General features: G+C 46.6%; 2 protein-coding genes across 2 annotated transcripts; both read left to right on the forward strand.

The window, feature by feature from the left end:
• The first annotated feature begins 1800 nt into the window (after nucleotides 1-1800).
• On the forward strand, nucleotides 1801-7360 carry LOC128411225 (golgin subfamily A member 6-like protein 22). Its single transcript, XM_053383378.1, has 3 exons — nucleotides 1801-1951; nucleotides 5023-6084; nucleotides 7204-7360. The coding sequence occupies exons 1-3, from the start codon at nucleotides 1949-1951 to the stop codon at nucleotides 7210-7212; spliced, it is 1074 nt and encodes a 357-aa protein (XP_053239353.1). The 5' UTR covers nucleotides 1801-1948; the 3' UTR covers nucleotides 7213-7360.
• Nucleotides 7361-13084: 5724 nt separating this feature from the next.
• Nucleotides 13085-19854, forward strand: LOC128411230 (transmembrane protein 247-like). The gene is made up of 3 exons (XM_053383386.1): nucleotides 13085-13267; nucleotides 15001-15393; nucleotides 19387-19854. The coding sequence occupies exons 1-3, from the start codon at nucleotides 13265-13267 to the stop codon at nucleotides 19567-19569; spliced, it is 579 nt and encodes a 192-aa protein (XP_053239361.1). The 5' UTR covers nucleotides 13085-13264; the 3' UTR covers nucleotides 19570-19854.
• The last annotated feature ends 571 nt before the right edge of the window (nucleotides 19855-20425 follow it).

Consider the following 20425-nt stretch of genomic DNA (forward strand, 5'->3'; position numbering starts at 1 on the left):
TTTATAAGGAGGATTATGCGAAATATTGCAGAGAAAAGTTTGAAGAGAATTATTAGTGAAGGACTATTAAAAGTAATAGTGAAACTAATGAAATGCAGATTAAGTGATAAAGACTGAAAAATCTTCAGATGTGGTTCTTAACCTGAAGCACCACTTTAGCTAATGGGGCCTCCTGCTGCCGCCGCCGCGCCACTGCTGTGCGATTTTTGTTCTCATTCTGAAGCAAAGTTCTTAACCCGAGGTACTATTTCTGGGTTAGCGGAGTCTGTAACCTGAAGCATCTGTAACATGAAGCATCTGTAACCCGAGGTACCACTGTGTGTGTGTGTGTGTGTGTGTGTGTATGAATATGAGAAGTCTGACCTACAAAAAACTGCAAGTGAAGCTTCTCAAGCAGCGAAGAATGGTAACTTGTGAGCATTTGCTGATCACACTGCTCTTAAAAAGGCACAGGTTGAAGTGCTAGAAGACAAGAGGGCAACCCTAGACTAACTTGGCAAAGTGTTCTGAGCTTGCGTGGCTGCTTACATCTTCTCAAAGATGTTGAAAAGGTCACCTCGCTTTGCATCAGGTTTCCAACAGAGGGTCTCAAGATCCGCTAAATAACTTAGGTTTGCTGCTTCATGTGGAATGAGACCATTGGTCTCCTCTAGCCCAGCAATCTTGAGACGGACAGCAGCTCCCCGGGGTCTCACGAAGGGATTTCCTCCATGGCCTTTTAAGCAAGAGGTGCACTAGGGATTCAGCCTGGGGGCTTTTATGGGTCTGGGGGAGAAAATCAATTTAGTTTTCATTCAAAGACGAATCGACCCAATTCGCACTTCTTGAAACAAAACCTGAACCAAAACAAACCCTTCCAAATGCTCACGTCTCTGAGTTTTGCGGTTCGGTTCTACAGTCAAAGAATGTGTGCAAAACCACATGAGCTAGGACAAAGTGTACATCAAAATGCACATATTAGGGAAAATATACAACAAAATATTATATTAAGGGAAATTGCTTGCAAAAATGTGTACAGGGAAGAATGCTTGGTATCATCAATATTTCTTTTCAAGTGCCGAGCAAAAATGTTCATATAGACCCATATCTTTAGATCTTAATTTTCTGGTTCTCTTTTAGCAGACTTGGATTTGTTTTTTTGTTTGTTTGTTTGTGTGTGTGTGTAAGTTGCTTTCAGTTTCATTTTTGAGAGGGAAACATAATTATAACGTACACAGAATTGCATATTGTGTACATTTCACCCTCAAATGCCAACCAATTTTCACAAGAGCTTTTTTTTTATTTAAAGAATTTACAAACTGACATGGAAATGTGGAACCTACAAATTATTATATTTGTTAATGCGAATTGAAGTTAATTATTGTAGCTGTGGTATAAGGGATTTTATCAAGAATGGATTGTATTTGGTTTGAGCGACATTCTGGAGGCAGAATTAAAGGGGAATAAGACCTTGATGTACAGCACGTGGGAAGCCACCCAAAATTTATAATTGGCTATGTAACTGATTTGTATTTGAGTTGGTATTGCTATTTGGTCTTAATATAATATGGTGAATATTGGATTTTTGTAATTGAAAATTAATTTTAAAAAATGTAATAATAATAAAAAGGAAATGTGGAGAACAGGCCCTAAGACTGGGGGGGGGGGATGAGGAACTGAGAGAAAATGAAATTGACCAGATTTGCCCACATGCTCTACTAATGAGCAGCTCAAGGAATCCTGGGCCAAATTGTTAGCAGCTGAATGTGTTTCTTGCCGGAGTTGCTTGGGAGGGTGAGGAAGAAGCTGAGTGCGGAATCTCGTGACATCATCACGGCAGTTGGCCTGGAATGTGGATTTGCATGGCCTGGTTTTGCAAAGTGGGGCAGCTGGTGTCCGATTGAGGGGGAAATTGTACCTCTGCATGTGCCGTGGTTAAGATTCTTGTCTCCCTGGGCCCAATTTCACCATGGTAAGATCCGTCACTCTCATTCCTTTGTCTTTCATTTTTATTTCATTTATATCTCACCTTTCTTCCCAAGCACCATACAATTATTTTTCTCTCCCTCCTGCATTTTATTCTCACAACAACCCTGTGTAGTAGGCTAGGCTGAGAACTAGGGGCGATTTGAACCTGGGTCTCTCGCTCGCAAAGTGAGCCTAACGGGCCAGTCACTTTCTGTCAGCTTAACCTACGCCACAGGGTTGGTGAGAGAATTTTATATATATATATATTAAAAAGGGTAGGATGGGGAAAAATGAATACCACCTTAAGCTTCATGGAGGAAAGGTGGGATAGTAACATTATAAATAAATAAATGTGAAATGAAAAGCAGAGTATTTTATCTCAATGCACCCTAGAAACACACTCAAGAATGCTGATGCAGTTTGTTTGTTTGTTTGTTTGTTTTAACAATTTATACAGCCATCTTCAAATACAGTGGTACCTCTGATTGCGAACGGGATCCATTCCAGAGGCCTGTTCGCAACATGAAAAGAGTGCGGGTTGTGATTCGCCGCTTCTGTGCATGCTCGTGACGTCATTTTGCGCTTCTGCGCATGCGCGAGCGGCAAAACCCGGAAGTAACCCTTTCCGGTACTTCCGGGTCGCCGCGGGACGTAACATGAAAGAACGTAACATGAAGCAGACGTAACATGAGGTATGACTGTATTGAAAGGGCTGTCACATGTAAGATGGAGCAAGCTTGTTTTCTCCTGCTCCGTAGGGTAGGATCCAAATTAGTGGCTTCAACTTACAAGAAAGGAGAATCCGACTAAACATCAGAAAGAACTTTTTGACAGTTAAGAGCTGCTCAACAGTGGGACAGACTCCCTCAGGAGGTTGTGGGCTTTCCTTCCTTGCAGGTTTTTAGGCAGATATCCATCTGTCATGGATGCTCTAGTTGAGATTCCTGCATTGTAGCAGGATTGGATTAGAAGTCAATTGGCTTCCTCTTGTTTCTTCTTTGACATTTGGTGATTTTTGCCTCTGTTGATATGCAAACCCCTTATCTTCTTCTCCTCCTCCTCCTCTTCCTATCTTGTCCTTCATTGGACCAAAAATATACCCACCTAAGGTAATAAAATAAGATCTCTGCTGGATCAGAACAAAGGCCCAGCTAAACTAGCATCCTGTTTCTACAGTGGCCAACCTCTGGAAGGCTTGCAAGCAGGATATGAGGTCAAAAGCTGTCTCCAGATGATAGACCTTACAGATAGCATATCACTGTCATGACTCATAGCCATCTAGCCATCGATAGCTAATTCTCCGTGAATTTGCCTTATGTTCCCATGCCATCTTAACTTCCCATGCCATTTCACTATTCTGACACACTTTCACATCCCTCTCGAGACAAATGGATGCCCACAACAAAATTTTGGCACATGTCTCAAGATAATGTGCAAAATACAATACAGCCTGGGGGGGGGGGAGAGCTGAAAACAACATAAAAATAACAACAGATAAAATTTAATAATAATAAAATATTTCTACCCCACCCATCTGACTGGGTTGCCCCAGCCACTCTGGGTGGCTTCCAACATATAGAGAAACGTAATGAAACATTTAAAAACCTCCCTATACAGGGTTGTCTTCAGGTATCTTCTAAAAGTCAGATAGTAGTTTATTTCCTTGAGATCTAATGGGAGGGTGCCACTACTGAGAAGGCCCTCTGCCTGGTTCCGTTACCTCACTTCTTGCAGTGAGGGAACCGCCAGAAGGCCCTCAGAGCTGGACCTCAGTGTCTGGGCAGAACGATGGGGGTGGAGACGCTCCTTCAGGTATACAGGACTGAGGCCATTTAGGGTTTTAAAGGTCAGCACCAACATTTTGACTTATGCTTGGAAACGTACTAGGAGCCAATGTACGTCTTTCAGTATGAAGTAGACACCCATGGCAGAGTCCCATCCATTCAGCTGTGAATCTTGTTAGGAAAAAAAGATGTCTTCCATTGTTTCTGGAAAGCCAACTGTCCCATTTTTAGTGGGACAACCTGAATCCAAAAGTCAATCCTGACTTCTGTTTCAATCTCAGAATGTCCTGTTTTTTGGTCAAAGGGACACTGACTCTGGCGATTGTCAGCAGAGCCATGCCAAAGCGCCTTCCAGTTCAGTGATCTGGCGCGACTCTGCTGAATGCCAGAGCACCAGGCAAGAGCATCAAGAGTGAGGGTGAGTGGTGCAAGCAAGCGACGAGTGTTGGGAGGGTGAGGACAAGTAGTGTAAGCTGTGAGATGTGGGGCAGGGCAGCATGGTGGGCGTGGGTGTCCCGGATTTTGTTCAGAAAAAGTTGGAGCATTTGGGAAAGTGAAGATAGTGGGTATTTGGATGGGGATGCTGTTCCACAGAACAGGGGCAGCCAAACTAAGAGCCCTGCTCCAAGTTGCTGTGGAGTGGGGCCCTTTTATGCAACACAGCCATTTTGGCCTCGCTATTTGGGACCATGCTGAGGAGTGCTGTACTGAGGAGGAATGGTGGGAGCCACCCCCTCTCCCTGCTCCTGCTCCTGAATCTTCCCAGGAGCGGGAAGACAGTATAGATTTGGAACAGTGGTTTGCAGAGGGGCACAGTTCAAAAGGCAGAAGCTGGGAAATACTGGATGGGGAACAGCTAGGAGAAGAAACACTGGAAGAGAGAGGGTTAACAGATTCACAGTCATTGGACAGCATTTATACACTCTTCTCAAGGTCAAGAAGAGCTCAGAAAGTCCCAGAACAGAAAGTGCAGAGGGTACAAACTCAGATTACAAAACATAGGGATGGAGGGGGTGTAAGCCTTAATTGTGAGCACCACCATTCTAGGTAGACACTTTCTTTTGTCCTTTTCTGTGTTTAATAAAGAAACTGGTAAACATTTCCTTTTGTTTGATCTGCTCATTTATGGCCACAGGGGAGGAGGCTGATTCCCCAAAGCCTGACACTCGTGCATTAAAACCAGTTGAATTTTTTCCTTAACTTTCCTGCCCCCTGATGTGATATTTGTTGATGATGTCTTGTCAGAAATGCATGTGTGACTTCTCCCTTCCCCACCCGCAATCTGTTTCAGGATGCCAACAGTTCAGGGTCCCCAGCCATCCCTGGTATTGTGACTGACGCGCTCGCTAATGGAGACCAACGAACACCGTTAGAGACCAGAAGGCAGCTAGAAGCCGCCAGCAGCCCTCTGCCATTAGACGCGGTTGCCAAAGAGGAGAAGGATGAGCACAGAGAGGAGAAGGACGGCCAAGGAGCCAAGGAGCAGGAGCAGAAGAACGCCAAGCAGACCCAGGGAGCCGATAGTGAAATGGAGAAGATGCGCTTAGACTTTGAGCTGACCCTTCTGAAGCGCCAGCACGAGGAGAACGACAAGCAGCGGCAACACGAAGAGAAGATGGAGAACATACGCCAGCACTTGCCGTGCAGAACGCCTGGCCAAGGGGACGAGGAGCAGCTGGGGAGCAAGTTGGACCCCATCACGGAAATTGAGCTGGAGAAGATGCGCATGGAATTTGAGCTGGCCAAGCTGAAGCAAATCTCCGAGGAGAACGAGCGGCAGCGGCAGCACGAGCGGAAAATGTACGAGGACAAGGAGAAGCAGCGGCAGCACGAGGAAACCATGGAGAAGCTGCGCCTGCGGCAAGGAAATATCCAAGTGCTGGGCCCGAAGGCGATGGGGAGCAAGGCGGAAGCCGCAGCCGAGTCGTTTTCTGAGACCTTTGGTGAGGTGGGGAAGATGAGGATAGAGCTGCAGCTGGCCATGGAAGTCTACTTGCCAGATGTGCCTGAAAAGAAGTCCCAAACTGAGCCTAGTGGGCAACAGGAAGGCCCGAAGCCTGAACAGCCGCTGGAGAAGATCCTGGAGGCAGGAAGGCCGCCAGTGCCACCGGAACAGAAGACTGACGAGGTGACTGAGCACCTGGGTCTGCAGGTGCCCCGCATTGTGGTGAGCGGAGCAGAGTCGGAGTGGTCAAGCAGCAGGTTGGACTTAGCCATCGAGACTGAGCTGGAGAAGAGGAGGATGGAGTTTGAGCTGACGAGGCTCAAATACGAGCACGAAGAGAACGAGAGGCAGCGGCAGCATGAAGAGAAGATGGAGCAGCTGCGCCAGCAGCAGGCGCCACCCAAGGAGGTAAAGGGGATACCGGGAGGGAAGAAGGGAGGTTGTGGTCATACAAGCCTTTTTCTGGCCCTCCTGTACACAGAGACCCTTTCGCTCTGGCTCACCTCTGACCTGCTCTTGTGGGGAGGACTGTAAAATGCAAATAATGTCCTTTGACAAATACAGGCTCCTCCAGACGGGCGCTTTATTGCAGGTGGATTCCATAACAAGCTATTGACACAATGACAGCTCCCAAGTGGTGGGTTTTATCCTGCTCTGGCTTGTTTTCTGATGTTCCCACAGGGCTGCCACTTTATTTCAGTCTGGTGGGACTACAGCATGACAAAAGCCAGACAGAAATAAACCAGAACACTTGCATTATATAAAAAAGTTACAGGACATGAGCAGGAAGCTGAGGGATCGGCACTAATCGGAAATGAACCAATGCGACCGCTTGGAAATTTTTGTAGGCACAAATGGTATTGAAAGCAGGGTCCGTGTGACCATCCCAATAGCATCATGAGCACAAATCATCACGAATGTGCAATAAAAAAAAAGACATCTGGATGGGTCTCCGGTTAACGCAGCCTTTTCCTTTGGTATCTTAGAGTTACAGAACTGTTTTTACTATAATTTGACCTGTATTTTATGGCATTGCTTTTATATTTTTATAGATGCACGCTGTCCTCAGACCTTATCGGCAAAGGGTGGCATATAGTACTGATTAAAAAAATTAACTATAATCCCCCACACACCCAAAAAATGAGAGAAAATTGGAAGATGAGATAATGTGGTTAAGAGTGTTGGAGGTAGTTTAATGGTACTGCCTCCAAGTTTACAATTTTCTGTTCAGGGGTAGTTGGGCAGCATTTGGAGGAACCCGGGGGTCCTGCCCCTGCTGTGGGGCCTGTGTCAAAACATCAAATACACCATCAGATACCTGTGATCTTATCAGCACCGGAGTCATCATTTTATGGGTGACATTCCACTGGTGCTCCTGAATGTTTCTAGGCTTGTTGCTATTTCACTGCTGGTCACTGGGCTTGGGCATTGGTGGGTTTAACCCTTGAATGGAAATTTGAAAGGGACTAGGTTTGACCCTCAGTCTTCCGAATCCTGTTCATGCAATTCTTTTTCTTTCTTCCACAGTCTGAATGAGGAACCTGTGCCCTGTCTATTGGCTTCCTTCCTTCCATAGGCTGGGCTATCAGTGAATACACACAGAACGTCTCTCCCTTATAACTTTGAACCTCTGCTCTGCATTGCCTGTAGTATATTATACTTTGATAAAACACGCTAGACTCTCTGCCTTGTGTTTTCCTCCATGAGATGCATACAGGGAACGACCATTTTGCACAAGCTCAAAGCATGAGCAACCGTACATGTGCATGACATTTTTGGACCCAGAAGAGGGCGGAATGGGGGCAGGGGCAGAACAGAGTGGGGTAGGGAGACTTATGTCTGCTCCAGCGATGTGCACAATGACCTGGAACGCAATCCCTGTGCAAATCGGGGGTTGACAGTACTCGCATAGAGTCAATTCAGCAAATACAGGTCTGGTTTTATGGGTAGGCGAGTTGGGAGCTTGTGCCAAGGGCCACACCGAAGAGAGAACTAGACTGAGCTTGGTGACTTAATGTTTGCTGAGTGTATTGCCTGCTGTGAGCTAGAGCAAAATTACTGAGAGCTAACTTTGGGACAGGGGTTTTGGCTGTAGGGGGCAGGAAGGGCTTATGCCCCCTCAATATTTCAAGAAGAGTTTGGATTTGATATCCCGCCTTTCACTCCCCTTCAGGAGTCTCAAAGCGGCTAACATTCTCCTTTCCCTTCCTCCCCCACAACAAACACTCTGTGAGGTGCGTGGGGCTGAGAGACTTCAGAGAAGTGTGACTGGCCCAAGGTCACCCAGCAGCTGCATGTGGAGGAGCAGGGAAGCAAACCCGGTTCCCCAGATTACGAGACTACCGCTCTTAACCACTACACCACACTGGCTGTCCCCCTCCCCTGCAATATTGAGAGTGCTGCCATCCCCCACTGCCCCTAGGCATGTGCTGGCACTCCCTCTGTGCCCCCCGCCGCGATCGCCAGAGCATCTCAGCAGGCACCCGCACATCCTGGCAGGCATGGCCCAATGGGGGGGACCAGGGTGTCGCACGTGTGACATCATACATGTGCAACAGACCCTCCAATGTTGGGCCCAACTCAGCATGCCTGTTTGGGGTCCTTTTCGTGAACATTTCTAGGGAAGCCTGAGAACAGCAGGGCACTAGGTTTTGCTGTCCTGAGCAAGCCATGCCACTTGGCAACACTGTAAAACTGACCATGGGAGGCAAAGAACAGAGGTGCTGAAAGCATTTCCTCCCAGGGGTGGTATTTCTCCTAGGGCCAGCGGCCCTGAGAAGATAGAAGTGTTAGACCATTAGACTCAAGTCCTGGTTCATCTCCCAGCTCAAGCTTGAGCTCTGGGAGTTTAACGGAGAGTCTACAGGTGCTTTTGGCATGTACATAGTACCACAACTTTGCTGCAGAAGTAATACAGGCTCTGCCGGACTGTATGAATACTATTTGAGCTCGTATGGGTCAGGAGGTGTCATAATCCAGTGATGGGGAGCCTTTGGCCCTCCAGATGTTGTTTGGCTCCAACTCCCATCAGCCCCAGCCAGCATTACCCATGTTCAGGGATATTATTATTACTATTATTATTATTATTATTATTTGTACCCCGCCCATATGGCTGGGTTTCCCCAGCCCCTCTGGGCAGCTTCCATTAAAATGAATTAAAATGTCACACATGAAGAACTTCCCTAAACAGGGCTGCCTTCAGATGTCTTCTAAATGTCAGGTAGTTGTTTATCTCTTTGACATCTGGTGGGAGGGTGTTCCACAGGGCGGGTGCCACTACCGAGAAGGCCCTCTGCCTGGTTCCCTGTAGCTTTGCTTCTTGCAGTGAGGGAACCGCCAGAAGGCCCTAGGTGCTGGACCTCAGTGTCCGAGCAGAACAATGGGGGTGTAGACGCTCCTTCAGGTATACTGGGCCGAGGCTGTTTATGATGATGGGAGCTGTGGTCCAACAACATCTGAAGGGTAGTTTTTTAATTTTTATTTGTTAGTCGTTTTTCTCACACAGTGACCAAAACGACTTGCATTAAAAACCAATCATGAGCAAAAATAGAAGTCTAAGAATACAGCAATAGAGCCATAAAGTAAGGGCCAGAAGCTTGGGTACAGAGAGAAGTGTTTGCCTGACTAGATAAAGATGGTGCCAGGTGTACCCTCCTTGCATTCCACAAGTGGGGGGCCGCCACAGAAAAGGCCTGTTCCTGTGCTGCCACCTCCCATCAAGTGAGCCCACAAAGAAGGGCCTCATATTATTATCACAGGCGCTGGGTCAGTTCATGTCAGGAGATGTGGTCCTTGAAGTACTGCAATCCTGAGCCACATATGGCTTTATCAATCAAAACCAGCACTTTGAATTGAGGCTCTTTATCTCTGCCATAATGGAGAATCAGGTTGCCATTTATTTCACAGTGCATTCTTACATGGAAAGTCAAGGTAAAGGTAAAGGGACCCCTGACCATTAGGTCCAGTCGTGGCCAACTCTGGGGTTGTGGCGCTCATCTCGCTTTATTGGCCAAGGGAGCCGGCGTACAGCTTCCATGTCATGTGGCCAGCATGACTAAGCCGCTTCTGGCGAACCAGAGCAGCGCACAGAAACGCCGTTTATCTTCCCGCCGGAGTGGTACCTATTTATCTACTTGCACTTTGACATGCTTTCAAACTGCTATGTTGGCAGGAGCTGGGACTGAGCAATGGGAGCTCACCCTGTCGCGGGGATTTGAACCACTGACCTTCTGATCGGCAAGTCCTAGGCTCTGTGGCTTAACCCACAGCGCCACCCGTGTCCCTACATGGAAAGTAGATCCCACCATATTCAATAGGGCTTACTCCCATCCCAGGTAAGTACATAGGGGATTGCAGTCACAGCCTGTTCATATCCTACCACTTCTCTTTTGTTAACAATATGTACTTTGGGCTCCAGTTTAGTTAATCACTCTGTTAGATTAATCTGTTCACAACATGTTGATCAAGTAAAAAGGTGCCCCCGCCTCCGTTCCAATTTTGCCCAGTAGATTTCAGCCGAACTCAACCCAAAGGTCATATACACCACTTCCAGATGACGCCCAGCTCCTCCTCAAGCAAGAAAATAAAAGTAATGCAGGAGATGTCTCCGAAGTTTGGGTCCCTTGTAAATACTGCATGCAAAAGGTAGCCCATGTTTTTTTGCAAGCGCATGCATGCAATTTCCAGATGCAGCTGGATGTTGAAGTTTCAGGCTTCAAAAAGCTGCAAGGCAGAGCTTGTGGTTCAACTGTGGATCGACTAATTGTGTTCGTCTGCTGAGATTACGGAGTTCTTTTTGCCTTTTACGCAGTCGGGGCACATAAAGGCTGTTGGAGAGGGGTTTGTCGTTGCTTTTAGAAAACTTCATTTATATACTGTATATATAAAAAGGTTTAAGAAAATGGGAGGTGAAACTTGAGTGGAGTTAGTAAGAATTAAATACGTGCATCTGTTTCCATAGGGAAATCGTTCTCTCTCTCTCTCTCTCTCTCTCTCTCTCTCTCTCTCTCTCTCTCTCTCTGTGTGTGTGTGTGTGTGTGTGTGTGAGAGAGAGAGAGAGAGAGAGAGAGAGAGAGAGAGAGAGAGAGAGATATTGTGGGGCTAGAAACCATGGAGAGCTGCTGCCAGCCAGTGTTGAAAATACTGGCTAGATGGACTAGTGGTCTTATTCAGTATAAGGCAAATTCCTAAGCTCCTCAGTAAACACTCTTCTCCCTCTCCACAACTGTCTCTAGCAATTCTGCAAACTTATTTTTCATTACTTTTTTTTTAATGACTTAAAAAGGAGAAGTGGAGCCCCACCTGTCTGCGCTCACAGTCCTTTAAAACAGGCCACACAGAGAGACAGAGACTCTCCCTTCCAGCATTCTCCGTTCAATAACATTTTCTCATTCATTCTTTGGTGAGACGTGCACAGCTTAATTGGGGCGGATAAATAAATAAGTAGTTTGCCGAAGTTCCAGTGAGGGAAGGAAAAGTTGCTTGCTCACAACTCAGAGACAAAGCATCACATTGTTTAACTCGCAGAAGAGGAGGAGAGGAGACCAGATAAATATGAAGTCAGTGGAGACGGTCAGCATGCCTTTGGCTAGATCTCCTGACAAAGGGGCTTGTTGTCCTCCTGGCCGCCTGGTCTGTCGTGAATGAATAAGGCAACAACTCCATTCAAGACACAGACTGTCCGTTACACATACAGCTGGCGGCTTTGTGCCCGCAGATCACAAAGGCAACCAGGGGAGGAGACTTGGATCAGAAAGAGGAAGCGGTGGCCATTGTTCCAAAAGATATACGGGGTGGTGGCCAACTTTTTCAATGAGGAGGAGGAAACACATAGCCCAACAGCCACTTGCGCTCAGCTTTCAGACCACAGGAACACAACCATACCCAATCTGAGGAGCCATCATCAGATGTTCTTTTCTCAGTGGCACCTTCCTGTGCTATCAAGCATACTCATGTATGTGATAGTGGTGTGGCAAAACCAGGGGAAGGGCTGGGGCTCAGTGGTGGAGCATCTGTTTCCCATGTGGAAGGTCCCACATTCAATCCCTGACATCTCCACATGGGACTGGGAGGGAATTTTGCCTAGAAGCCTGGAGTGCTGCAACGGGCAGCCTGGGAAGACAATACAGAATTGGATGGACCAATTGTGTTGACCTTTAAAGCCCTAAATGGCCTCGGCCCAGTATACCAGAAGGAGCATCTCCACCCCCATCATTCAGCCCTGACACAGAGGTCCAGTGCCAAGGGCCTTCTGGCAGTTCCCTCACTGCGAGAAGCGAAGTTACAGGGAACCAGGCAGAGGGCCTTCTCGGTAATGGTGCCCACCCTGTGGAATGCCCTCCCACCAGATGTCAAAGAAATAAACAACTATCTGACTTTCAGAAGACATCTGAAGGCAGCCCTGTTTAGGGAAGCTTTTAATATTTGATGAATTGTTGTATTTTAATATTTTGCCGGAAGCCACCCAGAGTGGCTGGGGAAACCCAGCCAGATGGGCGGGGTATAAATAATAAATTATTATTATTAGCAGTAGTAGTAGTATGAGTAAAAGGCAGCTTCCCATGGTTACATGTCTTTAGGATATATGGAATTATTTATACATACAGTATATAGTACCTGAGCATAAGATGGAGGGGCTCACGAAAGATTGCAAGTCTGAGGGCAGGGACCGCCTTATCACAGACATCTTGTAGCTATTCTGGGAACTTTTCTTTTCCGACAAGCAGGATTAAAATGCTTTAAATAAATATAAAACAACTTAACACATGCATCATCTTGTGGGCTAAGACAGGGGGAGAAGTGCATGTTGCACTAGAACTATTGTTTTTATTCATATACAATTAAAACTTACGCAGTTAATCGAATAAGATTCCTTTAATCAGGTAACAGATCTATTTTTTTCTGAAATGGTGAAAAGTTATAGTTTATGGTGGCAATCCAATAGGCCTGCTCATTTTTATCACTGGGATGATAGGTTCGGATGATAGAAAAGAAGGATAAGACAGAACACAAAACCTCCACCATATAAATATTAGGGTATTTCGCAGACACAGCCGCCATGTTTATATACCAGTCTGGGACTCAGCTACATTAGTAAAAAAAGAAAACAAAAAGTTATGGGTTAGAACACTGTGACACCAGATGGTGCTGTAGAGCTGAAATTGGAACTTTATGAAATTTTACATTGTGAGCTTTAAAAAGAGTTTTTTAAAAGCAATTTTAGAACGTTTTTTTATAGCTGTGTAGATGCAGCCCGGCATTACAATAGGCACTATAAATGAAGCTTTTAAGCTAAAACCCACTTCCTTTTGCCATTTGCTCAGCATTCAGAGTATGGAAATTAGGTTCTCTACTACTGAGCGATGAGCCAGTCGTAGCAACAGGCGGGCTGTGATGTCACAGTGAGGCATCTATGACATCAGTTTGGCAGTTGGCTCTGTTAAGTCTGGCTTTGCTTTTTGTATTGACTGGGGTGGCGGGTTACAGAAGTGCATCATGGGACAGTGAGAGCCTAGTGAAACGAAAGGCTGCCTAGTGTGGTGTGCAGCCCTGCTATTCACACGCCTACTGCCTTGAGCTTCAGTCGCTTATGGTAAGAATGGTTGTTCCTCCATTATCCCCTGTCTTGCACTTCCTTCAGGAAGCTCAGAGACATTGGGACAGGCCTCTGAAGGAGCCTTCTACCCAAGCACTGACCGCAATGAGAGCTACTCACCTTTAAAAAGAGGCCCATCCACACTGGTGTTTTATTGCAGGTGGATTCTGCAACATGTTCTGGGCACAACAGTAGTGGACTAGTGATGGATTTATCCTGGTGTAGTTTGTTCTGCAATGCTTCCCCAGTGCTACCACATTATTGCTGTCTGCAGGTCCTACAATGCAATAAAAATGGGTCAAAAATACAGTGGTACCTCAGGTTACATATGCTTCAGGTTACATACACTTCAGGTTACAGACTCCACTAACCCAGAAATAGTACCTCGGGTTAAGAACTTTGCTTCAGGATGAGAACAGAAATTGTGCTCCGACGGCGCGGCAGCAGCAGGAGGTGCCATTAGCTAAAGTGGTACTTCAGGTTAAGAACAGTTTCAGGTTAAGAACAGACCTCCAGAACGAATTAAGTATTTAACCCGAGGTATCACTGTAAACCAGAACTCTTTTGGGTGTTAAAAAAACAACAACCAACTATGGGATTTCAGCAGGAAATTGTGGGATATGCACTGACTGGAAAATAAGTTGTGTCACCATTGTGACAGACACCCTCACTGAAGTTGCGTGCTGGGTAGTGTGACCAATATTATAGGAGTGTTAATAGATAAAGCCGCCGCCAGCAGCCCATAGTCACACAACAGAAGTCTATGAATAACTATTTTATGGTAGCGCCTGTGTTTACCAACAGCATTATAGTTCTGTGAAGCTTCCCAGAGTCTACTCACATCCCACCTAGAGTTTCAAAGTGTGAGGAGGGAACAAAACTGTCTGCCTGTTTGATGCTTGATGGTTTCCCATGTGAGGCACAAAACTTAAAGACACACACTCTTTTAAACAGCACTCTTTATTGAACCAAGTCTCATGTACATCTAGAATGGCTGTCACTAAGCAGCAACACCTCCCTCAGGCCCTTCTAGGATTTGACTCTCTGCTGATTGACTATTGGTCCCATCAGCTCTCATTGGTTCTTGGGAAGCCAGGAGGCAGACCCAGGGCCTGTCCGTCACAGCCATCCCAAAACATTTGCAGGCACAATTGGCATTGAAAGTGGGCTTGCGTAGAACCATCACTTCTAGAGCATCATGATGAATTTGCAACAAGAAGTTGTATACTCCCCCATTTTCTCTTGCAGGGAGGGGATAGAGGTTGTTCTGCATCAGCTGCCTAAATTGCTTTTCAGTATGCAGCCTGTTAGCCAACTTAGGTACAATTTCCAAGCTGAGCAAGTTGTGAGGTCAAACCCCAATTTCAAAAGTGATAAAGGGTGAAGATGCAGTATTTAAAAAGAAGTCACGGTTAGTTCTTTACCCACGCAGTGAGCATGGCTACCTGCCAGCTTAGAGATTAGCATGAAAGTTGTAGGTACCAGAAAATCAAACTCTGGTTAAGTCATTAGTCTTGCCTTTCCCGCGATGCTTCGTGAGAGCTGCTTGCTTTTTAAAAAAAGTTTAAAGCGCTATATTGTGTGTTTATTCGTTTATATTTTATATACCCACTTATTTTTATTTCAAAGCAAAAACGAAGAACAAATTGCAATTTTGTTCTTGGAAAATGGGGGAGAAAGGTGATGGGCTTGTGACATCAAAAGCAGGTTAGATACCCTTTCCGTGCTAGGAGGACAACCCTGAAAATGTCTCGTCTGCTGCCGACAATGTGACTGAGCCAACGTCGGCCCCCGACGACCTGACCGAGCCGCCCTGCACCCCTAACGATGTGACGGACCCCCTGGACATCCGAGAAGAAGAGGCACAGCTGAGGATGAAGCCGCAGGTGGAGCTGGAGAACCTGCACCGCGGCCTGGCCAACACGGAGGGGGAGATGGACACCTGGGTCCAGATGGAGCAGCCAAGCAACAAGCAGGCCCGCGCCCTGGCGACTCAGCTGGAGAAGATGCGCCTAGACATGGAGCTCACCATGACCAGGTACCGCTATGAAGACAAGGAGAAGCAGCGGCAGCATGAGGAGAAGATGGAAGCCATGCGCCAGCAGGCACTGTCAACAGCACAGGTAAGGGCTGGCAGTTGGAGGTGAGAAAAGCAGAGGAAGAAGACGGAAGAAAAGATACAGGCCACAAGCCAACTTGCATTTTCTGTACAGTGGTACCTCGGGTTACATACGCTTCAGGTTACAGACACTTCAGGTTACAGACTCCACTAGCCCAGAAATAGTGCTTCAGATTAAGAACTTTGCTTCAGGATGAGAAGAGAAATCGTGCTCTGGCGGCGTAGCAGCAGCAGGAGGCCCCATAGACTAAAGTGGTGCTTTAGGTTAAGAACAGTTTCAGGTTAAGTACGGACCTCCGGAACGAATTAAGTACTTAACCCGAGGTACCACTGTAGTGTTTTTTAAAAAAAAAAAAAAAACACACACACACACACACACCTTTTTCTTACCATTTCTGTGTTGTATTTTCTGTGGCAGGTACAAAGCAGTGCAGAGCTTTCAGCGCATTTAATAGCTATGTCCTCTGAAGGGACGCGGGTGGTGCTATGGGTTAAACCACAGAGCCTAGGACTTGCCGATCAGAAGGTCGGCGGTTCGAATCCCCGCGACGGGATGAGCTCCAGTTGCTCGGTCCCAGCTCCTGCCAACCTAGCAGTTCGAAAGCACGTCAAAGTGCAAGTAGATAAATAGGTAACGCTCCGGCGGGAAGGTAAACGGTGTTTCCGTGTGCTGCTCTGGTTCGCCAGAAGCGGCTTAGTCATGCTGGCCACATGACCCGGAACCTGTACGCCGGCTCCCTCGGCCAATAAAGCAAGATGAGCGCTGCAACCCCAGAGTTGTCCGCGACTGGACCTAATGGTCAGGGGTCCCTTTACCTTTACTAACCCCTGTTGGGGTTTCCTTTTCTATATAAAGGTGCCACAGCCCTGTCCTCTTATGAGATTCTACCCTATTTCCACAGCCAGGAACAGGGCCCACCTGGGTGTTCTGAAGAAGTTGAATTGATGGCCAAACTGCATTTCGCAAAGGGACCGTAATCTCTCGACACTTTAAGAAACAACAACCTCCAAAACCTGAAAGGCAGCCAGTGTGAGGGGGGTAGGATGTGAAATTGCTCACAGCAGCATGGAAGGATTTCTTTCTCCTCCCCTGAGGTCTTTTCCTGATCAAAATTCCCTCCCAAGGCTGCTCTTTGCTGTATTTGTAGCATTTTTCCTTCCCAGGGGAAACAACCGGGGGGGGGGGCAATAGTTTGATCAAGTAAACAGCAAAGGGAAAGTGTTCAACATCCTTCTCTGCTGCTAGCAACTCGCTAGTTTCAGTTTTTGAGAGAGAATTCCAGTAACAGATCTCATGCAACATGTAAATTTGACCCTTAGTAGCTTCTTTCTCCCGCTGCTGCTTCCAGAGATTGAATTCCTCATAGATTCCAGTCACTCACCCCAAGTTCCCAATTCAGTTTGAGAACTGAGAAACTACAGGAAAACGGAGCCACTTGGTTGGCCAGCAGATAGAGCAGGAATGATTTTGGCTACTGCCCTTCACAATCCAAAAACAAGCAAATAAGAATAAAGTCACTGCCTACCCCCGCGCCCCAAAAAAACCCCCCACAGAGCAGGTGGATTTCCTGTTTGTCAACTCACAAGGCCACTGCCAGTGGCTTCATATAATCAAAACTTTGCCAACCTGACTAATATCAAATGACTCAGCTGCTGAAAGGGGCCACCCTTGAAATAATCAAGTAGAGAAGTGTTCTGAACTTGAACAGATGGAAAGACATTGTTGGCTTGGTAAGCTCTCGGGAAGAGTAATTTGTAATACTGCTCAGGGACAGATAATGGTTAATTTCTTCCTGAGAGCAGAACACATTGATCATTATGCAATGTTCCTGGAGGACATAGGTGTCCCATTCCTGTGAAAGAGGCTGGAAACCAGAATGACTGGAAAAGGTTTCCTCATGGTCAGGACCCAGGCATGCCAGTTTCATCTTTTGTTAAGATAATTACAGGCAAATGGTCCAAAATGGGTAGGAAATAGTTGCGTCATCTGAAGAAGGCAATTTGTCCCACCCTGTTATGTACTGAGTTGAATAGGATCCAAAAAGCAGCAGTCTGATTGGTCCTGGAACAATAGGGTCCAGAATGCAGCAGTCTGATTGGTCCTAGAACAATGCAGCAGTATGATTGGTCCGCAGGAGCCACCCAATCCAGCTCCAGGTGGAAGTGAATCCGCAACCTGATTGGCCTACAGGAGAATCCCAGAATTAGCCAATCACGTGCGACCCATTGTGTAAATAATGCATATAAAGCAGATATTTTGGCGGAATTTTCATTCCTCACTGACCTCATGGTCCTGACCATGAGGAAACCTTTTCCAGTCATTCTGGTTTCCAGCCTCTTTCACAGGAATGGGACACCTATGTCCTCCAGGAACATTGCATAATGATCAATGTGTTCTGCTCTCAGGAAGAAATTAATATAGAGCATGAAATCCACACTCGACTCCGAGTATATTTCACACCCACTTCCAACAGCATGGGCTGGGTGTTGACTTGAGGTCCGTATGTGAAGGCAGGAAACGACAGGTAAACTCCTGAACAGAGAAACCAAAAGCAGATCTACACTAGCCATTCAAAGACTGCGACTTCCCCCAAAGAATCATGGGAACTGTAGTTTGATAAGGGCACTGGAAATGATGGTTCTTTGAGGGGGGACTGCAGTCCCCAGGATTCCTTGCGGGAAGCCTTGTGCTTCCAATGTGCACTAAATAGGCTTTAATGCATAGTGTGAAGGATTCAGAATGAGGATTGTGCTATCGGGGAAAAACTAGATGCAGGGCAAAGTCAAGGATGTGTTGAAATGGAGACTCGGCGAGTGGATTCAGCTCGGAAACTATGAATCAGAATATAATGCAAACTACGTTGAACATAAACCCAAATTCTGCAGCCATAGAGAGCACATTCTGCTACTGTGATAAATTCTGCAAGTCAGGCAGCTGGCTGAGGCAGAATAATAATAATAATAATAATAATAATAATAATAATAATAATTTATTTATTTATTTATCATTTATACCCCGCCCATCTGGCTGGGTTTCCCCAGCCACTCTGGGCGGCTTCCAACAAAATATTAAAATACAGTAATGCATCAAGCTTCCCTAAACAGGGCTGCCTTCAGATGTCGTCTAAAAGTCTGGTAGTTGTTGTTCTCTTTGACATCTGGTGGGAGGGCGTTCCACAGGGCAGGTGCCACTACTGAGAAGGCCCTCTGCCTGGTTCCCTGTAACTTGGCTTCTCGCAGTGAGGGAACCGCCAGAAGGCCCTCGGCGCTGGACCTCAGTGTTCGGGTAGAATGATGGGGGTGGAGACGCTCCTTCAGGTATACTGGACCGAGGCAATTTAGGGCTTTAAAGGTCGGCACCAACACTTTGAATTGTGCTGGAAACGTACTGGGAGCCAATGTAGGTCTTTCAAGACCGGTGTTATGTGGTCTCGGCAGCCGCTCCCAGTCACCAGTCTAGCTGCCGCATTCTGGATTAGTTGTAGTTTCCGGGTCACCTTCAAAGATAGACCCACATAGAGCGCATTGTAGTAGTCCAAGCGGGAGATAACCAGAGCATGCGCAACTCTGGCAAGACAGTCTGCAGGCAGGTAGGGTCTCAGCCTGTGTACCAGATGGAGCTGGTAAACAGCTGCCCTGGACACAGAATTGACCTGCGCCTCCATGGACAGCTGTGAGTCCAAAATGACTCCCAGGCTGCGCACCTGGTCCTTCGGGGGCACAGTTACCCCATTCAGGACCAGGGAGTCCTCCACACCCACCCACTTCCTGTCCCCCAAAACTAGTACCTCTGTCTTGTCAGGATTCAACCTCAATCTGTTAGCCGCCATCCGTCCTCCAATAAACAGCGCAGGAGGGTTTCACTATGGAAGCGTAATGTGGGAATTACTGGCGCTTGCAAAGAAGAAAGAGAGTGCATCTTTGTTCAGCGAGCCTTTTGGTGACCTGCAGCAACATGGCTGGAACTTAACACCTTTTCCCTTTGCTCTCTCCACAGCCTTCTGGGGGGAGCCACCATTTCCTGTTACCTCAGGACCAGTTCACCTTGTTCCTGTATTGCTTTATCTTCATACACGTCATCTACATAGCGAAGGAACTGGTGTTCTTCTTCATTAAGAAGCACGAGATGTTCGCCATCGGTGTCATCCTCATATGTGCCATTAAAATATTCTGGAAGTAAGATTCTTTGGCATGTATGGCTCACAGGGCCCCGGCAATGCACCCAGAACCAGCATTTTCACAGACTTTATTTAATGCAACCTTCCTCTTTGCAGCCCTGTCGCCAATACCCACAACACATGCACAAAATGTAAGCCTACCCCATGCACCGCAAAAAAAGCCAAAAAAACCCAGTTCTGTCAATCTTTCTCTGCCCCCACTTTACACACATGTGCGGCACAATAAAGCATGCAGACTAAGCACCCTGATGTACTTTTAATTGAGTTTTAATAAATTATTTTAATAACAGAGTTAAAAAAAATTCTCGTTGCTGAATTTGCTTAGCACCGCATGGAGTGGGGATCTTTACCTCTACCTTCTTCTTCCCCAGGAAGTTCACTAACTTCCTAAAGGGTCCACAAATATGGTTTTCATTTTTAAAAAATGATCCCATTTTTATATCCTTTGAAGCCTAAAAGTCTGTAAACGGAGGAAGTAAACAGATTCCTGACAGGGAGACAAAGAGACTGGACAAAGATGCAGCTGCTAAGTTGGTTTGCAGTGCTCCTTTGCACATGGTCCAGCTTATCAATACCCTTCTTAAATTGTGGTGCCCAGAACTGAACACAGTATTGCAGGTGCGGTCTAACCAAGGTAGAATAGGGTGGTACTATGATTTCCCTTGATCTGGACCATGGGTAGGCAAACTAAGGCCCAGGGGCCGGATCTGGCCCAATCGCCTTCTCAATCCGGCCCATGGACGGTCTGGGAATCAGCGTGTTTTTACATGAGTAGAATGTGTGCTTTTATATAAAATGCATCTCTGGGTTATTTGTGGGGCATGTGATATATATATATATCCGGCCCCCCACAAGGTC

This window comes from Podarcis raffonei, chromosome 3, assembly GCF_027172205.1.
Source record: "Podarcis raffonei isolate rPodRaf1 chromosome 3, rPodRaf1.pri, whole genome shotgun sequence".
NCBI classification, from domain to species: Eukaryota; Metazoa; Chordata; class Lepidosauria; order Squamata; family Lacertidae; genus Podarcis; species Podarcis raffonei.

Coding starts and splice junctions, on each gene's coding strand:
- LOC128411230 (XM_053383386.1), top strand. Junction 15,394..19,386: donor AGGCACTGTCAACAGCACAG/GTAAGGGCTGGC, acceptor CTCTCTCCACAG/CCTTCTGGGGGGAGCCACCA.